Here is a 24273-nt window from a genome sequence, read left to right on the forward strand (position 1 = left end):
ACCAAGGTATGACACTTCCTGATTGAACAGTTAAATCCACATTTGGCAATTGGAATAAAACGGGATTTCTGCTTTTACTAAAGCCACTAACTGCACCAGGAAAGTTACACCAGAGATGGTGTGTTTTTCAAAGCATGCAATATTTTTATTGCTGGTAGCATAAAGTACAGGTCGTAATGAAGATTAAAAAATAAAGACAGCATTTTGGGAACACACATGAAAGCGAGCAGGTGGCCCCAGGAGCACCGGCAGAGCTGGGCATAGCAGACCGGCACAGCAGGGCTTGGCAGACCAGCACAGCCGGGCACAGCAAACAGGCACAGCTGGGCACGCCAGACCGGCACTGCCGGGCACAGCTGGGCTGTGAGAGCAGGAGCAGCGCGCCCCCTGGCGGCCCCGGGCGGCCGAGGCGGCGGCCGGGTCCTGCGGGCAGAGGGCGGGTAGCAGAGAAGCTGACCCAGGATTTCAGGGAATGAAATCGGCACCACTCAAACTGCAGATGGAGCTTCCAACTGACTTCTCTATTTCAGGAAATGCTCACAAATTCCATACGATAAGTAACACAGTAAAATAAACCTAATTTGAGCATGCTAACAAAATCCTTCCTTCCACAAGTGCGTACTGACAAATTAAAAACCACAAACCTTGATACAGGCCTAGGGTTTGCACTGCAGTAAAAGGACGAGCACACAGACCCCCCAACGCTCTTACCCCGGTTGCCTGAAGATGTTGCCTGAACTCATCCATCGTCGTGTTTGAGATGCTCATGTCCCTGAACATTCCTTCCAGTTTAGATGTGAACTGACATCCACATTCAGTCTAAAAACACACAAAATAACCTGTTGTGCCAGTACTATGAAAACCAAGTTTCTGATATGTGAACTGCAAGACTAAGTTAGTTTATAAGTGTCGCAAAAGTGATATTTCCGTACGTTTCGTTACTGGGATTCCCATTTGCATTACCTTCAAAACTTACTGTAAGTTTCATATTCCATATAAGGATCTAATCCTACACATACCAAAACTTGTTTTCCTTCTGCATTATTGTGTTTTTGCTTTCTTTTTATCTTCCTATCTTAAAAAAAAAATATCTGTGAAAGCTTATCAGACCAAGGCACACACCTTCACCTGCTTTTTAGCATGATACCATGAAAGGATATAAATATTATTTGTATTAAAAAATAAACAAAAAACCCTAAACCAAACAACCCTGTTGTCCTAAGAATGTGTAATTTTGAAGATTTACTGCAAATTATCAAGTGAGATTACCAGACCTTTTGAGAATCAGAGACATATGGATCTATACACACATGTGCACAAACACATGCATTTCAGTTGCACATACAGGACTTTGTACTACCTATTTCTAACACATATTTTAATGTATATGGTAAAGGCAAGCATGTTAGCTTCAGCATCCTAATCACTGTGCAAATCCCTAAGAAAAGAGGGCACTGACTCACCTTGCAAATGTTCATGCCCTGTGCCTTCTAAATCATGAGGGCAGAAGAGGTGGAGAGGTAACTGGGAAGGAATTTGTATCAGTAACTTTGAATTAATACTGATAATTTGGAGAAATCTCATGCAAACAGGCTGCACTCACTGACAGAATAAGAAGGTCAAAAATGATGATCAGTAAAGTTTGATTTAGGATCAAATCACTCTGGTTTGAAGTTCCCAAGCCATTTACCACACCACTTTGGAAGAAGCTGCATTAGAACTTGCTTCAAGGACTCTTCACCTTCCAGATACGGACAGGAAGATTTTTTTTATTTTATATATACATTTTTTTTTCAAATCTATCTCAAACTACTTAAGCAAAAGCAAATTGAGCATTATCACCAGTATGCAGATGGAGGAAACTAAACCACGATAACACATGTAATAATTCTACTGTGAATAACAGAAAATCTAGGATAAAACACAGTCTTGTCTTCAAATCCAGTCACTAGATAACAGTAGTTGTCTTCTAATTTGGAAAATCTTAACAGATTTTGAAAAAAAACTGTTTTGTTTTCTAGATTGTTCTCTCATCACAGGTGTTTCCCAGTATTTCCTTTTGTTTCCAAAAAATTATTCAGAAAAGGCTTTCTTATTTTCTGTTGGGGCTTTAAAATAAAATCTGTATTTAACAGCAGTCAAGATGTATGTTATCTATATATCCCTCATGAAAAAACAGAATAACCTATATTTATGAAAAAAAAAAAAGTAAGAATAGTGCAGATACTGTCTTACCTTTAATTTAGATATCATATTTTTCTCAGAGTCATCTGAAACACTCTTGTTTGTCAGAAGTCGTCTTGCCAAGTGCTGCTTGTAATAACGTTCAAAAACATCTTTCTCTTGCATAAACCTAAATAAAACCATTGCCTTATCCAATATAGTTTCTACTTCTTGCTCTGTTAGCTGTAAAAGAAATAAGTTGCTGGTTTTATCCTTCCAGCACAAGTGTCTTATACAATCTAAATACTTAAAGTAATTCACAGCAAGCATATGGCCTAACAGTAGCCTATAAAGAAGCCAACAAAACAGATCCAACATGTGAACGATAGAGCCAAGAGAACAGAACACAATCTCAATAGAACAGTGAAAGAAATAGATGTAAAATGGAGCGAAAAGCAACTGTGAGGGAGAAAGGAGATGATGGATGGGTAGAATGCCTGGATAAATACAGTAGAAGTTCCTGTATAAGTTGGTTTTCATCTATGCTTTCAAAAAATAAACCAGTATTAGAAGTATGAAAAGTTAGCTTGGAATGAAAGTTTTTACATGTAAGATTCAATTTTGCAAAGCCTGTCTAGTGCCACAACCAATAATATGATTGCTTATTTTATAAATAAGTAGAATTTACTATTTGATTCCCAAAGCATAAGATGCATGCAGTAATATTCAGCCTTATTCAGAGCCACTGAAGCGTCAGCTGAAGCACCCTGTCCAGTTCTGGGTGCTATACGTCAAAAAACTTCATGAAAGCAGCTATGAGGTAAGACTGACAGAAACAGTCGTACTTAAGCTAAAAGAGACAGATATGGATATCTGTCCTCTGATACATGAAAGCAGTAAAAAGAAGCAAAGACAAACTGTTTCCCCTACCCAAGTGACTTAATTTTCAAAATAAGTTATTAGATATTGAGAATAAGTGCCAAACTACATTCAAGAAAATTATATTTAGGTTTCAAAGGAAGGGAGCTGCAGAATCTACTCCAACCTTTTTTTCGTTTTATGAGGGGCTATCTGCCAGAAGCGATCCAGGTATACCGCTTCAGAGATGGAGGAAAGCCACACAACATCTTGAGATCTCCCTGTGCCTTATATTTCTATAAGTTTAGATATAAAGTGTTGTGAGCTCAGATGTGTTACAAACACATTTTTAAGGCAGCATTGCCATTTCTCCAAATATAAAAATAATTATTCTTGGAACAGTAGCTTAGTTTCATTTCATCCAAGTTTACACAGCAAAGAGCATGATTGTCTAATTTATACTTACTCCCTTGACTCCCTTTTTCAGCTTATCATCAATAAATAATGAGAGGTACTCTGGAGACCTAGAGTTGAGGTTGAGGAAATACTCGAAGTCACCCGCAATAGTCTGTTTGAAGAGTCGATCATTATTGAAAGATTCTTGAAGAAAGCGGTCAAACCTACTCTTCAAATCCAGTAAACCCTTTAAAACAAAACAAAGCAAAAACATTTTCACTGAATTGAAGTTGTAAGATGTAAAACAGTAAAAACGTATGAAGTTGTAGAAAAGACCACATCTTCAGTCGGAGGTTCTGCAAACCTCTTTATATTCGGCATTGTATCTGAAATTTCATTTCCATTTAAAAATACCTATAGCTGCCATAAATCTCTTACAGAAACAATTTTCAGAGGAACTGTCTAAAATGTTGGTGTCAAATACTGGTGCAGTTTGCTGTAATAGGCTATGCAAAAGATGAAGAAAGTTTTTTAATCATCCTTGTTAAACAGGCTGATCACTGTATTTTTAAATCGACAACTTAAAGGATGTATTTGCTGTACTTGTTAAGCCTTTCCTATTTCAAATAACTTTGACAAAGTCACCATCACAAAAACAGGATACGAAAGATGAGGCTAAGCACCCATTAACTGCATCCCTAGAGCTGCTAAACAAGTTTGAGGAGGAAACACAATGCACCAACAGGCCTAATCTTGTCAGGTGTTTTTCCCCCATCTCTAATTTCAATCCAGGGACATGTTCTGTGTTGTTTAGTTGCGTGTTTCTTAATGATCTGCAAGAGTTGCTGTGAAGGTATGAATGTCAGATACAAGCAATAGGTCTCCAGTTATCACACTGTGAAGTTCAAAAGCCTGAACTGAACCATCTCCTCTTAGTTAAATTATCAGATTCTTCACATCATTTTTAGGGTTTGCACCATCTTCACCCAGAGTTAAAACAACCAAGTGCAGAAGGTGGAAAGCATCTTAAAATCACCCAAGCACCTTGCTAAGCATACAAAATACACTCATGATTTAGACATAACTAAGACAGCATTCGATGGAGGAGGGAAATTTCACTCAAGAGTTAAATTTATGATGGATAACAACTGCAGTGCTGCACTGTGATGATTTCTGGTGATGGTCTAACACGGCTTCCTTGTCTGTCTTCTTACTGCCATTTAAGTCCTTGAAAGATTCAGATGAACGTGGCTGAGATGAGAAAAGTAAGGTGGTTTCTCAAGTATTTTTATCTTCTTCCATCGTGTCGATGGAAGCAGATGAGGATAAATCTGTTGGGGGTGTAGCAGTAATCAAATATCAATCCCTTCCCAAGGACATTGCCTTGAGATGGCTGGGTACATCCTAATGGGCTGAGGACGAGCTCTGCCAAAGAACATCCAGTGTGCCTGTAAGTCTCCTTCAGCTTCATATGCTACTTACCTTTGTAGCAGAAAACATTGATAACAATTTTATAATTAAGTTTTTAACTCGTTCTCAGTCATATTTTTTATGATAGTCCTTTAGGTCCTTCAAGATTTAAAAGGAGTGAAAATTACTTCAAAGTCATCCAGACACTTATTTTGCACATCATTTGACACTCCCCCCCTTTTTTTTAAATCATAACAGCACTTAATCATTAAACCTAATAAATTTCAAAGGGCATTCTATTTTTCTTCTTAACAATCCTTGGAGAGGTGATTCTTGTCAGAGCCTGGTATGAAGCTTGCTTCAGCATTGCCAGAAAATTAATAATCCAATAAAAAATGGGTTTATACTCACATGGCTTCTTCTAATAACAACCAGTTCTAGTGAAGTTATTGATTTCAAACAAAACAGAGATAATAGACATACAGCATCAAATGTTTCTCAAAGATCAGACACAAGGACTACAACTACACATTTAAAAAAAACCTTAATGTTTAATGAATGCACATTTTCACATTAAGTATAACACATCTTCCATCTATAAAAACATTTCCTTAAAGTTCAATGAACTCTATAAAGATTTTATGTGCAAATTTAAAACCATCTTCTCAGAGACAATGGGAGATAAAAGATGCCACACAATCCTAAAGCGTGTTTTACGATATTGATAAATTAATGGTACACATCACTTTTCAGTGAGAAATAGAGAACAAGAAAGAACACGTACGCCTTCGAAGTGTTCTGTTTCTCAGGGGACCAAGAATGAAGTCATTTGTTATGATTTATAACACATTCGCCTTTCCATCACAGTTAATCTTGCCATGAAATACTGTCATGATTTTTGTCTCAATAACATTACATAAAATTAAACAAAACAGACACCATAAAGCTATTTGCCAGCAGAGGTACAACTCACTCTGGAAGCAAATACCATTTAGGATAATCCAAAAAGTTCCCAGCAGTTAGATAATTAGCCTGAATATGTTGTTTAGTAAAAGCAGCTACCAAAAGCACAAAAATTGAGCATGTAATTTCCAATCAACTTAGGTGATAGAAGAGTTGTAAATCTGTCTGAAAATTCAGAGAAAGTACATCTTAAACAACATTATAAAGGTAACTTCTCAATAATAATCCCTTTTTAATCAGTATTAAGGTTCACCTTATTAATCACATAGTTAACTGCTACTCTGAGGAACATGGGAAAGATGAAAGAAAAGAAAGTTAAAATATTTAACTACCTGTATGTAGTCAACTGGATTCTTTCCTTCTCCCTCTTCAGAAACTAGTGCTTTGCCTTGCTCTCTCAGGTATGAGCTCATGCACTCGCACATCGTCTTCAGACCATTTGGCACACGGCTGAACAACTTGTACATGCAAGCGAGGTCTGGAAACAAGAATGAGAAGTTATGGAGGACACCCTCTGTCTGTTACACTTCTGTAACTAATTCATTTCATAGCAAATGACAACAGTAAAAGTTCAGCCATTTGAGGTACAAAAAGCATTCCCCGTAACAGCTCGGGCACTAGAATCCTCTGATGTCCCCTTTGCCCCTGCCAACATGCTGACTGCAGTAGCCACAAAATTAAAAACAAAGATTGTAATCAATTATTCTAGGTTGTCTGTAGCATGGAATCTGTTATTGCTGATCCACAGGCCAGCAAAAGTTGATGCTTGTGCTAAAGGATAGTACACTTAAAGCTTCAGTAAGACTATGTTTTCTATTGGTTTTTTAAAATGTAGCTCCCAAGATTATCATCCCAAAAAATAAAATACAGTTTTAAAAGAAAAATCTAAGTTAAAACAAATATGACAACACTAATGAGACACTTGTTTCTGTATTCAAAGCAAAAACTAGTAAAATTTTGAGTTTAGGTCATATTTTTCTTAAAGGCCACCATATAATTTTACAGTACTTTGTTTTATCCATCTAAAATCATGGTAAGTGTCTTAGGTTGAACACTGCTTTCCAATCCATCCCTGTACATTTATGTGAAATCTTATCTTCACAATGCAGCAAGTATTTCCTCTCTAGTATTTCAATAAATCAAACCAAGACCTAGAAAAGTTTAACTGATCCCTGTATCTTCTAAATACCCTTCAATATCCTTGTACCCTCAGCCTGAAGTCTATCCTAAATGGATATTAAAGAAAAAGTGTTAAGTATAGTATCATCACTTTCCTTTTCAATACAGTAATTCTCTTTTCTTACTGCTAAGAAATTTGCTCACTTTGTCACTCTATCACTTAGTAACTGCGAAGCTGCTTTAGCGAACAAAGGCCATTAATCTAAGCAGCAAGTCCGTCTGCCATTCTCACAGCTTTAGCGTGAGTACCGATTTCTAAATATAGATACTACAATCACTCTCTTCATTATGCCGCTCTAGAAAGTTATGTTCTATTTCTTTCCATAGTAACTTTCATTCAGTCATTCTGTCGTGCATTAACCTCTATTAGGCAAAACCAAATCGAGCCAAGCTCTTCTTTTTCAACCACTTCAATAAGCTGCTTCTTATCCTTTAAAAACAGCCAATTTTGTTTCTGCAAAGTTCTCTCCCCAAGAATTGGTCCTACAATACTTCTATTAAGTAAGTCATTTACAGTAGCGCTTTTAAAATTACTGCCTGTGGGCCCAAACACTTCAATGCATTTTGACAGCTATGTACTAGAGGAATGAAAGTAATAAACTGACTCATGGAAAACAGGTAACAAAGACCATTCCAATAGATTTGTACTCTTCCTAAGAGATACTTGGCTTACCAAAAAAGTACTTGTACCTTGCGCTAAATAGAAACAAGTTATACATATGGACTTCAGGAGCCCTCTAAAAATCTCTGAAGTAATATTCTGAGATATTTTCAAAACAGAGCCACCAAATGTTTTTACAATTACATTGGAACACAAACATTAAGCTTGACTTATCCTATGTTTAAAAACAATCGGCAGTACCGTAAGCATTTCTGTCTCCCATATCATGCAGTCTTACCTTCCGTCTTCCCATTTTTCAGCATATGGACTAGCCCAGAGTTCTCCATTTCCACTATTGTTTTCATATGCTTGGAAATAAGCTCTCTCTCAACAACTTTCACAATTGGTTCTTCTGTTGATTTATCCAGACAATGCATCACCCGTTCTATTTCTTCATTAATTCTAGCTTCTACTTTCTTTATATATACAGAAGCACTGTTTTCAGCTAAAAATTTCTGACTTTCCATCTGTGATCAACAGAAATTAATACGTTACTTTTTTTTTAAATGGGGAAAAACAAAACGCACTACTTATTTTGGATCAGCATTTATAAGCAAGTTCAAATCAAACCCAGTATGTCCAAGAAATAAGATCATTATACTTCCAAAATTTACATAGATGCTAAACACAAAATAAAGGTTCTACTACTCTAATTGTGTTACATACATAAGGAGGTACATGCAATATGGACATGGTACTTGTCATACTAAAACAACCTAAGCCAACTTAATTTCCAGTTACTAACTAGAGTTTTAGCCACAGGTCCAAAGAGAACAGAAGGATGGGGAGAGGGAAGAGGCATAAAATGCTTTCAAATATCAGTTTATGTAATACTTATGAGTTGTGAAGATCATCTGCTCTCATTATTCTCATTAGTGAAAATGCTGAGCACATTATTCCACAAACTTTTTTTAACCATGTTGCCCAGCACAGTCATATGGAGGAAAGATTTTTTTTTTTTCAAGGTAGAAATAAGAACTCAAACATAAATTTAAGTAATTATTTTTCTTAATTTTCTGCAGCACCAATAAAAAAAACAGAATGCAATGACTTTTAAATGGTTGTATAGTATAGGTTTCTGATTTTCAAAGAAGTTTGGAGACTAGAGGATATGACAGACAGTTGATTCTGCATAAGAATTGGGAGACTGACAAATTATCTTATCTAGATATCTTTTAACACACTTCTACAGCTTCTTTTAACACACTTCTACAGCTTCTTTTAACACACTTCTACAGCTTCTTTTAACACACTTCTACAGCTTCTTTTAACACACTTCTACAGCTTCTTTTAACACACTTCTACAGCTTCTTTTAACACACTTCTACAGCTTCTTTTAACACACTTCTACAGCTTCTTTTAACACACTTCTACAGCTTCTTTTAACACACTTCTACAGCTTCTTTTAACACACTTCTACAGCTTCTTTTAACACACTTCTACAGCTTCTATCAACTCCCCAAAATAGATGAGCATGATTACACTCAACAGCCATTCAACTGGCTTTTTTCTTGAAATTATTTCACAAAAACAACTCAGGAAATATTTGAAACGTGTTATTCAGCAGCTGGTCAACAACTGTCTAGCAACGTGGATACACTTAATTCCTCTACTTAGTTCATTTTATCAACGACAACTCAAATATACAGAAACTATGAAGGAAACAAAACCTGCAACAGTTCGAACCTTTCATGCTACTGGTATTTAAAAAAGACTGTGGTTGCAATGCAAGAACAGACTAAGTTGCATGAAACAGCCCAAAGCATGCACAAGATGAGCATGGTGATTACTTTACATGTTATTGGCACCCATAGCTCAAAACTACATTCAAATAATGGTAATTTTGTAAAATGTGGAGAAAGCAACACAAAAAGTTAGTATTTTTTTTCTTATTTCATTTAACTGAGATGGACATACTCAGCAAATAAGCAGCAACTACTTGAAAGTACTAACAACTCTCACAGTTCCAGGCAGTTGTAAGAACATTTTAAATAAGGTATTACAACATTGCTGTACCTGAAAAAATTCTGCAGACATCTCTAAAAACGGAGCCTCAAAGTCTTCTTCATAGACTGACCTTCCTTCAAGACCTAGAATCATTAACATCTGGCAAGCATTTCTTATTGCGCCTCTGCCAAAAAGTAAGTTGTTAACAACTTGAGAAATCCACATGCTTGTAAAACAGAGTACACAGCAGAAAACAACTCAGAACACAGTATCTACTTAAAATATAGTAATACAAAGTCCTTCCTAAATCTGTTTTGTTCATGACAGGTTTTCAGGAAGATTATAGGAGCAAGATTGTTTTTGTTCTAAACTAAGGTGCAGACAATGCTTATTAAATATTTTAAATACAATGATAGCAGAGCAGTCTCAAATTGTATTAACTGGGAAAACTATTAATAATATATTTTAACATACAAGAAAATAAAAAATCCTCCTTCAAAGAAAACTGAAAACTGCACATGTAGGTTGGAATTGAGCAATTCAAAACAATTGCACAGATGGAAGTTGCTGTGCAAAGTTCTGTGTTTTTTTATTGGATGGGTTTTTGTGCCTTTTTCTTTAAAAAAAAAGAAAAGTGTATCAGCAAGCTAAGCATTCAGTCAGGCTTAGAAACAGATTAATAAAATGCGAAAACAAAAGAACTGCATCCAGGAAAAAAATTCCACTTTCTGGCAGTAGGGGACAATGCACAGCTGTTGCCAGGGAGTATTTTTCTCTTCATAAATTACGTGTTGGGCAATCTCAGTCACAGAACTGCAGCCAAGGTAGCACGGAGTTTACATATCTCCACACCCAACAGCTGTTCTGAAACTGGAGATGCACAAGAAAACTTGCAAATCTGAAGTGAGTGCAGCTGCAGTATCTGCAGCATGTGGCACAAAACTCCACATCTACTAAACCAGCTGAAGAACACAAAGAACAGATTTAAGAGCTCAGAGATGTAACTGAACTACCAAGAAAGAGATGGATCAAAACATGAGGAAGGGAAATAGAATTACAAAAGAAAACTTCAAAAATTACTTTTAAAAAAAAAACAGGCACAAGAAAATTAAACAACCTCTCAGTACGGAGGTAATACAGAGTAGCAAGAGGCAGAGAACTGTCAAAACTTCGCTTTATAACCAAATGCTCTGGCACAAGGTAGTAATGCAGAGATTTAACAAGTTTTATTAAAAAACACAGATAAATATTAAAAAAATATAGTAATGAGCTTTCCCCTTTACCATTAGGCTAACCCTTAATGTATAAAGAAATATGTTATTCCAGATTATGGAGAAATTTTACTTTTGATCAGAAATGTAGCCTTAAGTAATGATTTGTTTGTGTATGTTCTTGATTCACTCTTAAAAATGGACAGATGATATAATATTTACAACAAAAGACAATCACTTACAAACATCTTACCTGTCTACAACTTCTCCTTTCCTTTCTCTTGCAATCATATCCAGCAGAGTTTGCCGCAGGTGATCCCTAATGCAGCCATAGCGTACAACTTGATCTCGAAAAATAATCAAGCCCAAATTGTAGACATTCTCCACATTATTTTGTTGCACATACACACGGTCCTACAATAAAGGCATATGCAGTAATGACATTTCAAATTCAGTACACCCATGCTATTCAAAATTGCAGGAGATTGTCATATTTGTACTGCACAGAAATAACCAAACTAATCTTATCTCCTTTCTTCATAAAATTAAATTATGAATACCCTCAAAATAAAAAATCAGTCCCATTTTCCAAAACCCCATTTGCATAGAAAGACTACTTTGCATAAGACTGTAAGCATAGCATTTATGACTAAAGCATGCCAGAACAAATCTACAGCCTTGACACTTCTTCGTTTGGGGTCAGGGAATCTCCAAATACTGACACAATTCATGGAACAATCTGAAAGATGTTCTACTTATCTACTCAAACCCCTTCCATCCACCCCTTCTTGTTCTTTCAGAAGAATTAATTTTTCCCCATCTCCCACAGATCTTCCTATCACTCCTTATAGGCAGACAGCTCCACCTCAATATTCAGTGAAATGTCCTGAAATAGCATCATTAGACAAACAGAAGAAAAAGTCAAAATGTTACAACCAAACATTTATGGCTTGGTTCTGCAAAATTGTACATAAGAACTTGTGTTGAACACCCCCTGGCATCCCACTCAGAAATCTGTGGCAAAGTTTTTTGAGAATTTATATAGTTATAACAAACTAATAATGATAAAAGCCACAAATTCTATACAGGATGAAGGTCAATGCTTGGAACTGAGGATAAAGATTAGCTTCTCCATTGGTTCCATCAATTATCTGAAGTGCTTTACCACACTCTGAATTGAAATGTATAGTTACTCAAACACCTAGAAAATAAAAATAAATTAAAAAAAAATCATACTTCAGGCTACAGAAAAAGATTACAAAAATTGTAAGTTTATATCAATTCCACAATTAGAAAAAAAATCAGAAGGAACAGACACCACACCCTCTAGTATTTTAACAGCTGAATTTACATGGCAAAATTATTCACATACTAATTATACACTGGATTGCCACTTGATGACCAGAGGAAAGCAAAACACTGGGTTCCACAACTCACAAATGATTTCCCACTCCCTTCACAGAGGCAGCACTTACTTTAAATGGAAAAACACGATGGCAATAGGTCAGCTATGCCCATTCCATGGCTCATGAAGCAAGATCAGTTCTGCCTCGAACAAGAAGTTTACTAACCGGTCTCATGAAGTCAGGCTAGTGATACGTGGTGGTCTAGATCCTTGGAATATATTACTCCATTTTCTTTTGTTATTTAGAAAAAGGGTTATTTATTTCACTCTCTTATTTACACACTCACATCAAGAACAGAAGTAAATGTGACTTTAAAGTAATATAAGTTTAAAACACACTTTCAAAGAGATGAAAGGAAAAAATTGTGGTGTATAATATACTACAAAACTTGAGGAGAAAAGATATATATATATTATTTCCAAAGAATAATTGGGCCTCTGAAGCACAGGCAGCAGGGTATCAAAATGAATTAAAGCCATGGTCATGACTCACCTGCATAGCTTCTCTTGTGGCAGTGCTGAACACTGCCATTATGAAATGAAATAGTAACTGCACCGGAAATTCTTCTCAAAGTGACAACAATGCCTCTTTAGTAAGCCAGACCACTCTACAACACCCAAATTAGAGTAGCAGCATTTCTGTTTCTGATACTGATTTGCTAACTCTTGGTAAAATATCACTTTTACTATTTACTGGAAGATCTCCCAGCCTAAAAGAAAATAATATTAGAGACAGAAAGCCCCATTTGGGAACAGGTTTGACTGACAAGGCTGCATGCTACTCAACTGCAATCACTTCCCACGGGGAGAAGCAGCAGGCGCTTAAAAGGTAAGAGTAACTCTCAGGAGACAAGGGTGGAGTTTCAAGACAGCAATTATTCACCAACTACAATGCTGCTTACACTGCAGAACAATTCTGATCTCAACTAAAGCAAGTTACCTACTGTAAAATACCACCAGCTCCATTCTGCCCACCTCTGTATAGAAGCACTACCTGAATGATACAGCTTTCAGACATTGTCATGTATCGATATGGTAAGTGCCTTTGATCCTCCCTACTACCTTTTGCGTAAGCCATGAACAATGGCAGTCATATGTCCCGAGGTCAAAGCTCACGCAGCCGATCTGTCAGTGCTGGCCTAAATCAAGACACCAGCCTCATGCACAGCACAGACAAGGAGGGAACACACTGCCCTCTGCAAGATACACAGCTGTATTCCCAAGAGCAACAGTTCACTTCTGACAGTGTTTCGCTGGCACTACCCATATGCCTATAATGTCGCCACGGGTGTGACTGCGGCGCTTGCATACCTGAAACTGCTTTAAATTTAGCAAGCACAAGTAGTAAAGAAGGGACACCACAGAATCCAGTTTAGCCCAGTTTCCATAAGACACTCTAAGAATACTCACGTTCTTGTAGCTTGAAGAGAAGACCAAACAACTGCACCTCCACTGCTACTGTCACATACAGTAGTTAAATAAAAGCTACTGTGGGTAAGTTTACCTACAGTGGAGCCACACGTGAGGCTGACTTCCAGATATGCCCAATGCAGCACAATGACTTCACTACTTCAACGTGACTTAGTACATGACTTGACTTTGTGAAGACGCCACTTACGACATGACTGCACTGCTTTGGTACTTGCTGCAGACAGTGCCACGAATTTACAGAGAGCACTATAGCTATTCTGACACTGATTGCTGTAGCCTGAACATGTAAAACAAAAGGAGAACAGCTAGTGCACATATGCTAAAAAATACAGTGCAACTATGTAAACTTGAAACTCAATTGTGGAATCTAGAATATCTTAAGAAAGTTAAGATTTGGCTTTGTTGTGCAATTCCAGGTTGCAAAACCTCACACTAGAACTACATTATACAACAGACCTGAATCCAAGTGGACTTTTTCCAGACAACAACCACAACACAAGAGACAAGGTAATAACCTCTTTTAAAATCAAACTATATGGCAAGTTTTATGAGTGTCTTATGGAAGAGGTTCTGCAAGCAAAATGAAATCCTGCCATAAACCTCAGAGTATTCTAGTCAATAAGTATCATAATAATGTACAAAGCCCACTGTACAAAACGTATACCTTTATAAAAAAATTTATTTGAAATAATTTTTATTTTCTATGTCGCAAAATTAAACAGAGGAAAGAAATTAAGGTGGGTTGGAGAGGTGTTTGTTTTGACTTAGCTCATGTTGCAGCTAATGGGTAAAAATAAGCTGGAAAATAAACATGGCATTAAACCAGATATAGTTGAGTTTAAGATGTAAAGTCACTAGGCTGAAGCAAGAATTTAAGAGAGTAAGATCAAAATTCAAGAGTATGTTAAATGTTTTACTTTCACTGACATCAGACTGTGGCTTGTTGGGTACCAAGAGGTACATTTCCTGAAAGTGATGGGTAAGTAACTGGCACAGCCTACAAGGTAAGAGAACGACTGGGTTATCCTTAATTCATAAACATACTATAATTGCATATACTTCCTTTGGTGGAACACAAGCAGAGCAATGAACTCAGTCTGGTGACTGAGTTTATACAGTGTTGTTTTGTCTGTTTTCCTTTTTTGTTTGTTTTCTTGCTTGCTTGTTTTTTTTTTTTTTTTTTTTTTAAGAAAATATTTTGTGTGTAAATTACGTCAGCTGTGCTTGGATAAAAGGTATAAACAATTACTGACATAAGCATATCACTGTAAAACTATATTTTATTTAGACCCAACATGATAAAAGCAGAAAATTCCTTATTTCATAAAGTTTTTGAAGAGCAGCCAGGTCTCATCCTTGACAGCTGTTCCTCTGCTTTATAATTTTGTGGTACTAGCAGTTTTTTCAAGCTTTTTGAATGAACACATACTTGAGACTAGAAGTTTCCTGCTCTTAGTCTCTTCCCAATGTACAGAACTATGTTTGACTTAACAGGACATCCCAGTGACAAAGGTGAAACTACAAATCTTTGAGACTAGTCATGTTTTAAACCACGGCCTATACTGTAATTTGTAATCAAAGCATCTGTTTTCTAAGGACAATTTGTCTTACAGCCCTCCAAGTCAATGAAAAGGAAGGAGTCTGCCCACTGTATCAGCTCCTTGTTTAGATGATTCTAGCTAATAAAGATAAAATGTACTAAAAAAAACATGTTACCTTATAGGTGTTTAACAGACAGTGCTCCTAAAGGTTCAGAAGTTTATATACATATTTTGAAATTTAAAAAAAAATATATATTTTCACTATTATATTATGAATACATTTTATTGTAGATGTGTCTTTTCTGTTTCCTTGGGTCTCATTTTGGTAGGAGGAAAAAAAAGTCTATGGGAGCCAAGTAAGTATTCAAGCGGAAGTCCCAATGGAACACCCACTTGAAATAACTAGAAAACCATCACACAATACATGAAAGACTGTATATTACAGAGGCATTGAAGTTTATTTGTTATTCTGTTCTGAATCTAACATATAACCCAATGAAGTCCAATTTGCACTTGTCAAAACGCTGCAGGTCTCCATCTCCAGGAGTTTTGGTGGAAAAAAGAGAAAACTGTCTGGCTCTCCTAACAGCATTCGCAAGCTTCAAACAAAAGTCAAGGCACTCCTTTCCTGATCACAAAAAAATATTTTGGAAACCACTCTCATCTCTCCTTAAAAGTGCTAATTGAAGTATGTAACTCGTACTCAAAGAGGAGACTGCTTGGTCCTCAATATACTGGTTAATACACTAAAGCAGGAAGAGCTGGTAAGCCAGCTCTCTCTGACACTGTGTAGGGAATCAAAGATTTACATTGCATTATCCACTCTGACCACCTGGCACCTCAGAGCATCCAGCACCTCCTATACTGAAATAATACATAGCATCTGGCTAAAACACAACAGCTAGTCTCCTAGAAAGCTCTGGATTCCACCTTTTAACATTTCTGAAAATTAATCACTAGTTTTGCTAGCTTATTCTAATTGTTACCTATTCTTGAGTTTCCCCAGATGCAGCCAGCAGCAATTGACTGGTATTTGTCCCTCACAAACATTGCAAATTCCAGGATTTCTCATAGAGAAGATTGTAAATCTTCAAAATAATCTCTCAGCCTTCCTTTTGACAAGTTACACAGATCACTAAGTACCCCTAAAGGTATTTTATCCAGGTCTCTATTTTCACATATGTGGTCTTTTCCTAACCTAAAAAAAACCCCCACATCCACACAAAACCAACCAAACAAGAAAATTCCACAAAACTAAAAAAACCCAACTCCCACAAAACCCACAGCAGTAAATCAATTTTAAAAAGTAAGTTATGTGGTTACAGTAATTCCTTTAAATTATTTAACTTTCTGTAGCTTATTAGCCAAGTGGGATTTCTTCACAGCTAATACAAACAGGTTCAGTTTAATAGCATGAGATCTTTATTTGCTACAAGACAAGAGCTTAAACCCAGTTGTTCAACAGATAAAGAGTACAACCTCAGTTAACCACCTTTTTTGCCAAAAAGGTGCTACCATTATCTGTCCTTCACTGCCTAATACTGCATGAAGTACTATCTTCAGTGTGATATTTTGGAAAAAAAAGATTTTATATTAAAAAAAACAACACAAGACCAACCAAAACAAAAACAGTGTAACTTTTTTTTTTTCCTTCTGAAGTTCAAGTCTCTGGTTAGAAGCTATGCAAAAACAGATGCGCCTGCATCCTCAGAGCATGCCCACCATTCAGAGAATTTAAACATATACCAACTCCCTAGAGCATAACACAATCCAGACACAAAAATGCAAAGCCCTATCTCTTCAAAAAAGGCCTTTTCCGTTAGCTGTCACATAAGGAATGCTTTTCTTTTTCTTTTAGAATTACAACCACGCAACCAAAGATCACATTCTCATCTACATACACTGCTTTATCTTGTACCCAAGCTCTATATGAACAGCAAAGGATTCACTTAGAATTTAACATTCAAGGACGCAGACTGTACCTAAGCCAAGTTATCCTCTTCAAACCCTTAAGCTTAAAGAACAACTACACTGGAAGTTTGAAGAAGCTTTACACCATCATGCTTTCCACAGTAAGAAACCAGCACTACCTGAACTAAAACCAGCAAGTAACATCTAGAACCTCACAAAACGGGTCTGCCTAGCTTATTTTTTAAGAATTGCAAAATTCAACCATTTTTCTGATGCGTTTTTCAAGTAATAATGAGCTGACCTGAAAGAAGAATCTAATTATAATTTGTCACACACCCATAATAGTCTGGCATGCATACAGGGAATTCAAAACAAGGGACAGACAGCAGTCTTGGGAAGAAGACTGATAAATATGTCTTGCTTTTTACCCCTCCAGCTCTTTGGTTCACATGTATCTAAAGACAACTTACTTCATGAGGTTAAATGCAGGAAAAAGCAGAATACCCACCATATACATCAGAATGTCCCTAATCATCACCATCGCTGTTTGATGATCATTCCATGCTTGGTTTAGTGTTTGTAGAAAGTTGTTATTCAAGGAGTTTAACACATCTTCTCGCACCTGAAGGAAAAAGAAAAAATATATTGTCATAAACACAAGTCAGTTGCTCCTGCATAATTTAAATCTTAACAAGCTTTATTTAAAAAAAAAAAAAAAAAAAATCTTGCTTCTCTATAAACTTGAATATTACAAAGAAGTTCTTGCTTTTTCAGGGTGCTGATCATCCCTATCTTGTATTTCACTTCATACAAGTAAGAAAAACCAGGCTAAAAAGAAGTAAGAAATGAAACATGGAATTTCAAAAGAATACCTGAAATCTCAAATATTTTTTACAGCTCCTCAAAGGTTTAATTTCCTATGCTATAGTGTTTCAATTGATGATAACTTTACTATCACAAGTAATGTCAGAATAGTGGGTAGTACCAGTAAATGTTACAAACAGGAACAAGTGGAAAATTTGTCATGATAACATGTAGAAAGACAAGCTGAGATAGCATAAAGTTAGAGTAAACAACAGTTCTGAAAGGAAACAATCACTTGGTAAAGACCAGACTCTTACATGGATAGTCCATAATTGCCAATAAAACGACTGTGGAGAACAAAGCTGTCATTGTTTTTACCAACATATTTGATAGCTGATTGATTTGTCTCATGACACTACTATTCCCTACCAATAAAAAAGAACATCCAGTTCCGTATTGCAATTTTCATGCAGTGGGCAAATATTAGTACTACAGTGTTCAAGCTTTAAACTCATGTAAAAGAGAAACCTGAGGGAGTGTAAAAAAAAATCCAGTTAACAAAACCTCTGAATTGACTTCTGAGATAACATGCAGAATACATTCTGCCCTCTGTTGTAATGTATTTTTACATTTATAGATCTGCATTTATACCTGTGTGATAGTGTGTCAGTACAGAGAGTTCAAACAGGAAAACAAAACACAGGTCATCAGCAGCCACAAGCTGCACCAACATCAGACGCAACCACCTGACAGACTTCAGTCTGGCATTTAAGTTTCATCAAGTTATCATGCAAAACCAGCATAACAAAAAGCTCAGTCTGCCACACTACTATATACACTCCATAAACTTGGATGGACAAACCAGAAATACAGCATAGTGTATGATACAAACACACCGGTCTCTTAACGAGAAGTTGTGGAAACTGATCCCTGTAGTATTCACTTTGTTATTGAACCTAGGTAACGCAGGTAGGCTTGGAGGTTGTTTAAAGCTTTCTGAAATCTTCCAGCACTTACTCCCCAGACCCAAGCAAGGCCTCTCCTCCTTGCTTTTGGAAAACGCAGTCTGCACTTAGAAATCACAACCAGCACTGCTTAGCTGTCTCATTCTTTCTGATAGCGATCATCATTTACCCTTTGGTCTCCCAAACGCATGCCCCGTCATAATCCAATCTATGAGGTTCTTAGCTAAGAATGTAAATATGCATTAAAAACTTCACCAGCCGTACTTGTAAAGAGTGCTCAGCATCTCCCAGAACAAGAGACAAACATAACATGGTCACTTTCACTTCTTTAGTCAACATGGAAAAACATTGGGAACATTATTTGGTAGATTACCCACACTAGTAAAATTTATGAAAGTAAAACTAAAAGCATGATTAGTTTACAAGCACTGATAACCAGGGCAAGGATTGATCCATTTTACCTAAGTGCACCAAACCAACACAGAACTCTTCAGGGACTATGATTTGGGTTTTTTTTGTAATAACACAGAGGCAGTGTACCTTTCTAATTACACACATCCAGCACAATAATCCTGCTAGACCAGACAGTGCCAAATCACACACCAACTGGTAGCAAAAGGGGGTGCAACTACCAGGTAGCGATGACAACATGCTTGCGAGCAGACACAGGGATGCTCAGATGTGTGCCACCTCTGCTCCACACAGTATGATGCATGCTTTTTGGAAATGTGCCATAAATCCAGGAGTGAGTGCTGTACAACAAAACTACTCCAAGAGTCTCTCTGTGAAGCCTCTCAATGACATTCTAGGTTTCTTTTAAGCTGCAGACAGGTTCAGGAAGCTGTTCTTCTATTTACTACTAAAGCCAATCAAATTATTGCTTACAGCATCTGTCTAGTTAATCAGCATTGAACATATTTGTTTTATAGGCTATGAATACAAAAATATTACAGAAAAACTACTGTAATGCACAAAACATCTTAGCCTTGCAAAGGTGATGAGTTGAACCACTTTAGTGGAATAAGCGACTTGGAGTAAAAACCCTGGATATCCACACTCTTCTACAGATAAGAAAGCCCTTCAGAGACGCAGCTGCTGCTCTTCCAAAGCCGTAAGAAAATTTCAAACGTTTTTATCAGCAGAATGCTACTTCCAATTAACTGAGCTTGTAGTGCTTTCTATAGCAATCTTTGCAGTTATGCAGTAAATTGGCAGGCATATCCAACTTAAATAGGACTGTCTACATACAGTCTCAAAAATAAATTAACAGCTTCATAAACTACGTAAAGTCTTCTTATATTCACAAGAATGAAACCCTGTATATAACTTCAGGCTCAACTGTATTTTATACTGGATATAGCTCTTAAGGAAATATAGCACCCTCCACTGCTGATCTCTTAGGAATAGTTTGTTGGCATAAGCTTTCAGTTTCCTTAAATAACTCTATTATAAAAGTGTACACAAAGCAGACTTATGGCCTAGTATTTTCTCTCTTACAGTGCCTGGCCTGACACAGCAACACAAATTGTTCAGTTATGTGATTTCCACGACTGTAAGGACAGCCAGAACCTTCTGTGGGATGCACAGCATAGAACAGCACTTTCTAAACTAAGGCCTCAAGGTCTCAGAAATTTTATTACTGAGTTTATCTTCTGCAGAAGACTAAGTAGTCCAAAAGATAAGTTTTCTAAAATCTTAGAGTTCCAACTAAGTTAAGAGATTAACTATTAGTTTAGCAGAAATGTCTGTTCACCCCTGCAGCTGCTATCCTTCTGGAAAAGGATAAGAAAAGATTAAGCAAAGATGAAGGCAAATAACACTTCATCCACTGTCAATCAGTCTTACAGTACACCCTGATGCTCACTAATTAGTTCATCTCCTACATGACTCCTCATGTCATTCCTCCCTATTTCACAGATGTGATAGAAATTATTTCAAACTCCTTGTAGGAGATTCCCATCTTCCCTCTCCCCTTCCTTCTGTAACACCATGATAGCAAATTTTAAAGCTTGCCAAGGATTCCGGATATACCTTTAGAAGCCCCAGAGCAGACATGCTCCGTTCACCCCACTCCTTCTGCACAGGCACCCCATACAATCCCTTCTGCACTCAACAACAGGTTCTGTGCCCCCACCGCAGGCTTCCTGCGGCCCGCCTTTATTATTCTTCTGAAATAGCATGCACTGCTGCTACCAAACTCCACCAGTTGTGCAGCAAAAACCACCATGTCGCAAGGCATTGTGGCATGCCAACAACAGAAATGTTTGGTGAGATCAAGTATTCTTATAGGACATGAGAACATCCCAAGCACCTCTCCCTTCAGCAATGTCCCAGTATCTCCCCACACCAGCATGTTTTTGCACTTCTAAGTTTATTGGTCTTGGTCAACAAATCAATCAATTCCTTTATCACACACACAATTTACAGAATATAGATGATATGTTGCATGTCATGGCTGTAGATTTCGCTGGACTGTGAAGCATTCATAAAAATGATGGAAACTGAAGAAAATATTATCCTGCAAAATTTTAAACTTTAACTTAAGATTTCTTTATTCCAACACAAGTGATGTTGCTTATCATCAAGTGGTTTAGAGCTTATCATCAAGTGGTTTGTATGTTTCTTTCTTAAAAACACTTCTACAACATTTGTTTGAAGAAGTAACAGACCAGGCTCGAGAAGTGTGAAGAAAGAACAACCACATCAAGCTACAAGATCACCAAAGAACAAGAACGGCAGAAATCAATGAAATACCAGATGCACAAGAATTAAATGCTTGAATTAAGATGAAAGGTTTCAGTACTTTTTATTCAACAGTACTTTAAAATTCAACTCTACATGTACTATACTTTTATAATGATGTCAATACACAGGCAAAGACAAGTTTTAGCACATCCTTACCCTGTAGTAAAAACAAGGTGGTTGACAAGAGCTGACTCCTGGCTTACTCCTGCCACCATCAAGCAGCCAGAACCTGGCGACTGTAACTACAAACCATCAGGGTCTGCAAGTTCCAAACCGAGCACACTTGACAGGAACTTGCTGGCGTAGTTGTATTCTGTATCAACCATGTTTGCACCTATCTTTTATTTACAATCAAACAGGCTGCAAAGACAGCACATGATATTATGTTTTCTTGTCAAGAAGTCAAATAATTTTCTTCTCTAAAGTGTTTGGCTTCTTTCTAATAAAAATGCTGAGTAAGCACAACTTTCATCTAGCAAATAAATAGGCAAATGTATAAATACAGCTCTTAACTGTGCCACGCCAAAATAAAAACTTCCTTTTCCAAGTTTGAAAACTATTTGTAAAAACATCTAAAGAAATACATTGCTTCTACCTAGTCTCTTGATCTACTCCTAATTAACCAGCATCACCGGAATACTAAAGGAATATAACTTTTCTGTAGAAAGTTAACTAGCAGATGCTGACAGCAAGTGACAATTACGTTTCCAGGACTTCAGTAATCCAAAATTTGGGTTTGGCTGCTCAAAGCACTCCCTGAACTGAGTGTAGTCCTTTACTAAAATCTATGCATTTCTGTACATTTCATTTTGATAAAAGTTAACAGATTTCATGAACAACATCTCAGCTGGCAAAATCCCCTTCTTCTAAACTCTAGCATCGACCACTGATTCTCTGAATTCAAGTTTACAAAGACTTGTGATGAGAGCATTTATTGTCAATCAGCTACTTAACATTTAACAGAGAACTGCTCTTGGAAGGAGACACTGAAAATACAAGATTCTTCTACGATTTCCATTACATAAAGTATGAGGCTAAACAAAAACTTCTTTTTATCTATCTTACAACAAGTACTAATGGCACAATCATAAGATGCCATTACAAAACTGATACTATTCTTAATAAACAATGCACTACTTTTTCCATTCTTCCATCTATAACTGCTTCAACATAACACCCTTAAGCAAACCACCAAAAGGAGAAGTAGCAGCTTTGAGTCTATAGAAATCTTCTTTATTGTTTAGAACTTTTTAACATAAGTCACTTTTTTTTTTAATATATATTTTCCTGTGATTATTTAATGTATAGGACAGGATCAGACATCTGTATTATTTAGCCTTTTTAAACTTTACAGTATTTAACTACTAAAACTCAGTAGTTAACCTTTTTCTTTAAAAAACCTTTTGATCATCTATTTTTATGTTACCCTTACAGATACATATAATTTGATTAATCACATTAAAAAATCAGGCATTTCTCTACAGTGGTATCTGTGCAACGCTCTCAGCCAGCGAGTGACAAGGATCACAGGATCTTCTGCTCTTTTGTCAATTTGCCACAACCAGCACTTCAGAATAATTAATTTTGCATATATATAATTTTTAATAGGCAAAATAGCTACGAACAAAGATAAGCAGCTTTCCTCAAATTAAGCCAGGTTAAACTGAAGCCTAGGAAGAATAAAATGTTTTGTGTCATGATTATTATAAGTATATACTGTAAACATAGCCAAATACAAGAAGAAAGCACAAAAAGCCATTTGCCACATTTTTTATGAACAGTACAGATGACGAATGCACAGATTATGAAAACAGAAGTGTTTGAGAGTCACAGATGTGCTACAATTATAGAATACTACCATAAATTATTTAGCCACTTCATACAAGATGTTTCTTCTCATGCAAACAGTAAAAAAGCCCCATATTCAAAGCACTTTTAGGCTATACTTGTCTGGATCACACCTTTGAAAACTAAGATTTTAGAAAAGAAATGACAACACTTCTGTACCACAGCAGTAACTCCAGTTAGAAAGCATAAAAAGCTCCCCAAGCATTATGCATTATTTACACAGAAACCTCCCATCCACTCTCTGTAATTCAGCCAGAAGTAATCATCCAAGACACACGATTGTGTGTGACTTTCCTTTAGAAATCCTGTAATAACAGGACAAAAAAAAAAAAAGTGATAGTCCACCTGGACTCACAGCCAAGTATATGGGATCAAAGTGGACACGTATCTCTTTTCAAAGACAGGCAGTTATGGATGTTACTGCAAGGAATAAGGCATCTTCCCTAGACTTACAATGCTACTACCACTAAATATAATCTGGATTCATTAAAAAGTGAATTTGAACTTTTTTTTTTTTCAATTACTTATTAACCAACCCTAAACTTTCTTCACAAAGGCTGAAGAGGTGGTTCCATGGTTTAACATGAGATGTGAAGAACCCTTTTCTCAGATGCTACATCTTCAGAAACACGTTTCTGTATGTTATTTTGAATGAATTACATGGTTTTGAAAAGTCTGAAACGATAGAATGCAGACTACTCTGAACTTTTGTTGTTGCCTACCACCTCTTTAAATAGCATAATCCTAGCAGAACTCCCTCATTAATTTGTGAATTTGTTCATCAACCCATAACAAACAGGTTCTTACATAGGTATTTATTTTGTTCCACAGATGA

At 36.6% G+C, this 24273-nt stretch overlaps 1 protein-coding gene across 1 annotated transcript in view; it reads right to left on the reverse strand.

The window, feature by feature from the left end:
• Positions 1-24273, reverse strand: part of CUL3 (cullin 3) — a 56519-nt gene that overhangs the window by 12588 nt on the left and 19658 nt on the right. The window contains exons 3-10 of the mRNA XM_065844813.2: positions 17585-17698; positions 11042-11202; positions 9647-9761; positions 7869-8097; positions 6123-6268; positions 3488-3664; positions 2236-2406; positions 712-819 (exon numbers count right to left, since the gene is read on the reverse strand). Of these exons, the coding sequence (XP_065700885.1) occupies positions 712-819; positions 2236-2406; positions 3488-3664; positions 6123-6268; positions 7869-8097; positions 9647-9761; positions 11042-11202; positions 17585-17698 (1221 nt within the window). The remainder of the gene's footprint in view (positions 1-711; positions 820-2235; positions 2407-3487; positions 3665-6122; positions 6269-7868; positions 8098-9646; positions 9762-11041; positions 11203-17584; positions 17699-24273) is intronic.

Source organism: Patagioenas fasciata, chromosome 9 (genome assembly GCF_037038585.1).
Source record: "Patagioenas fasciata isolate bPatFas1 chromosome 9, bPatFas1.hap1, whole genome shotgun sequence".
Classification (NCBI taxonomy): Eukaryota; Metazoa; Chordata; class Aves; order Columbiformes; family Columbidae; genus Patagioenas; species Patagioenas fasciata.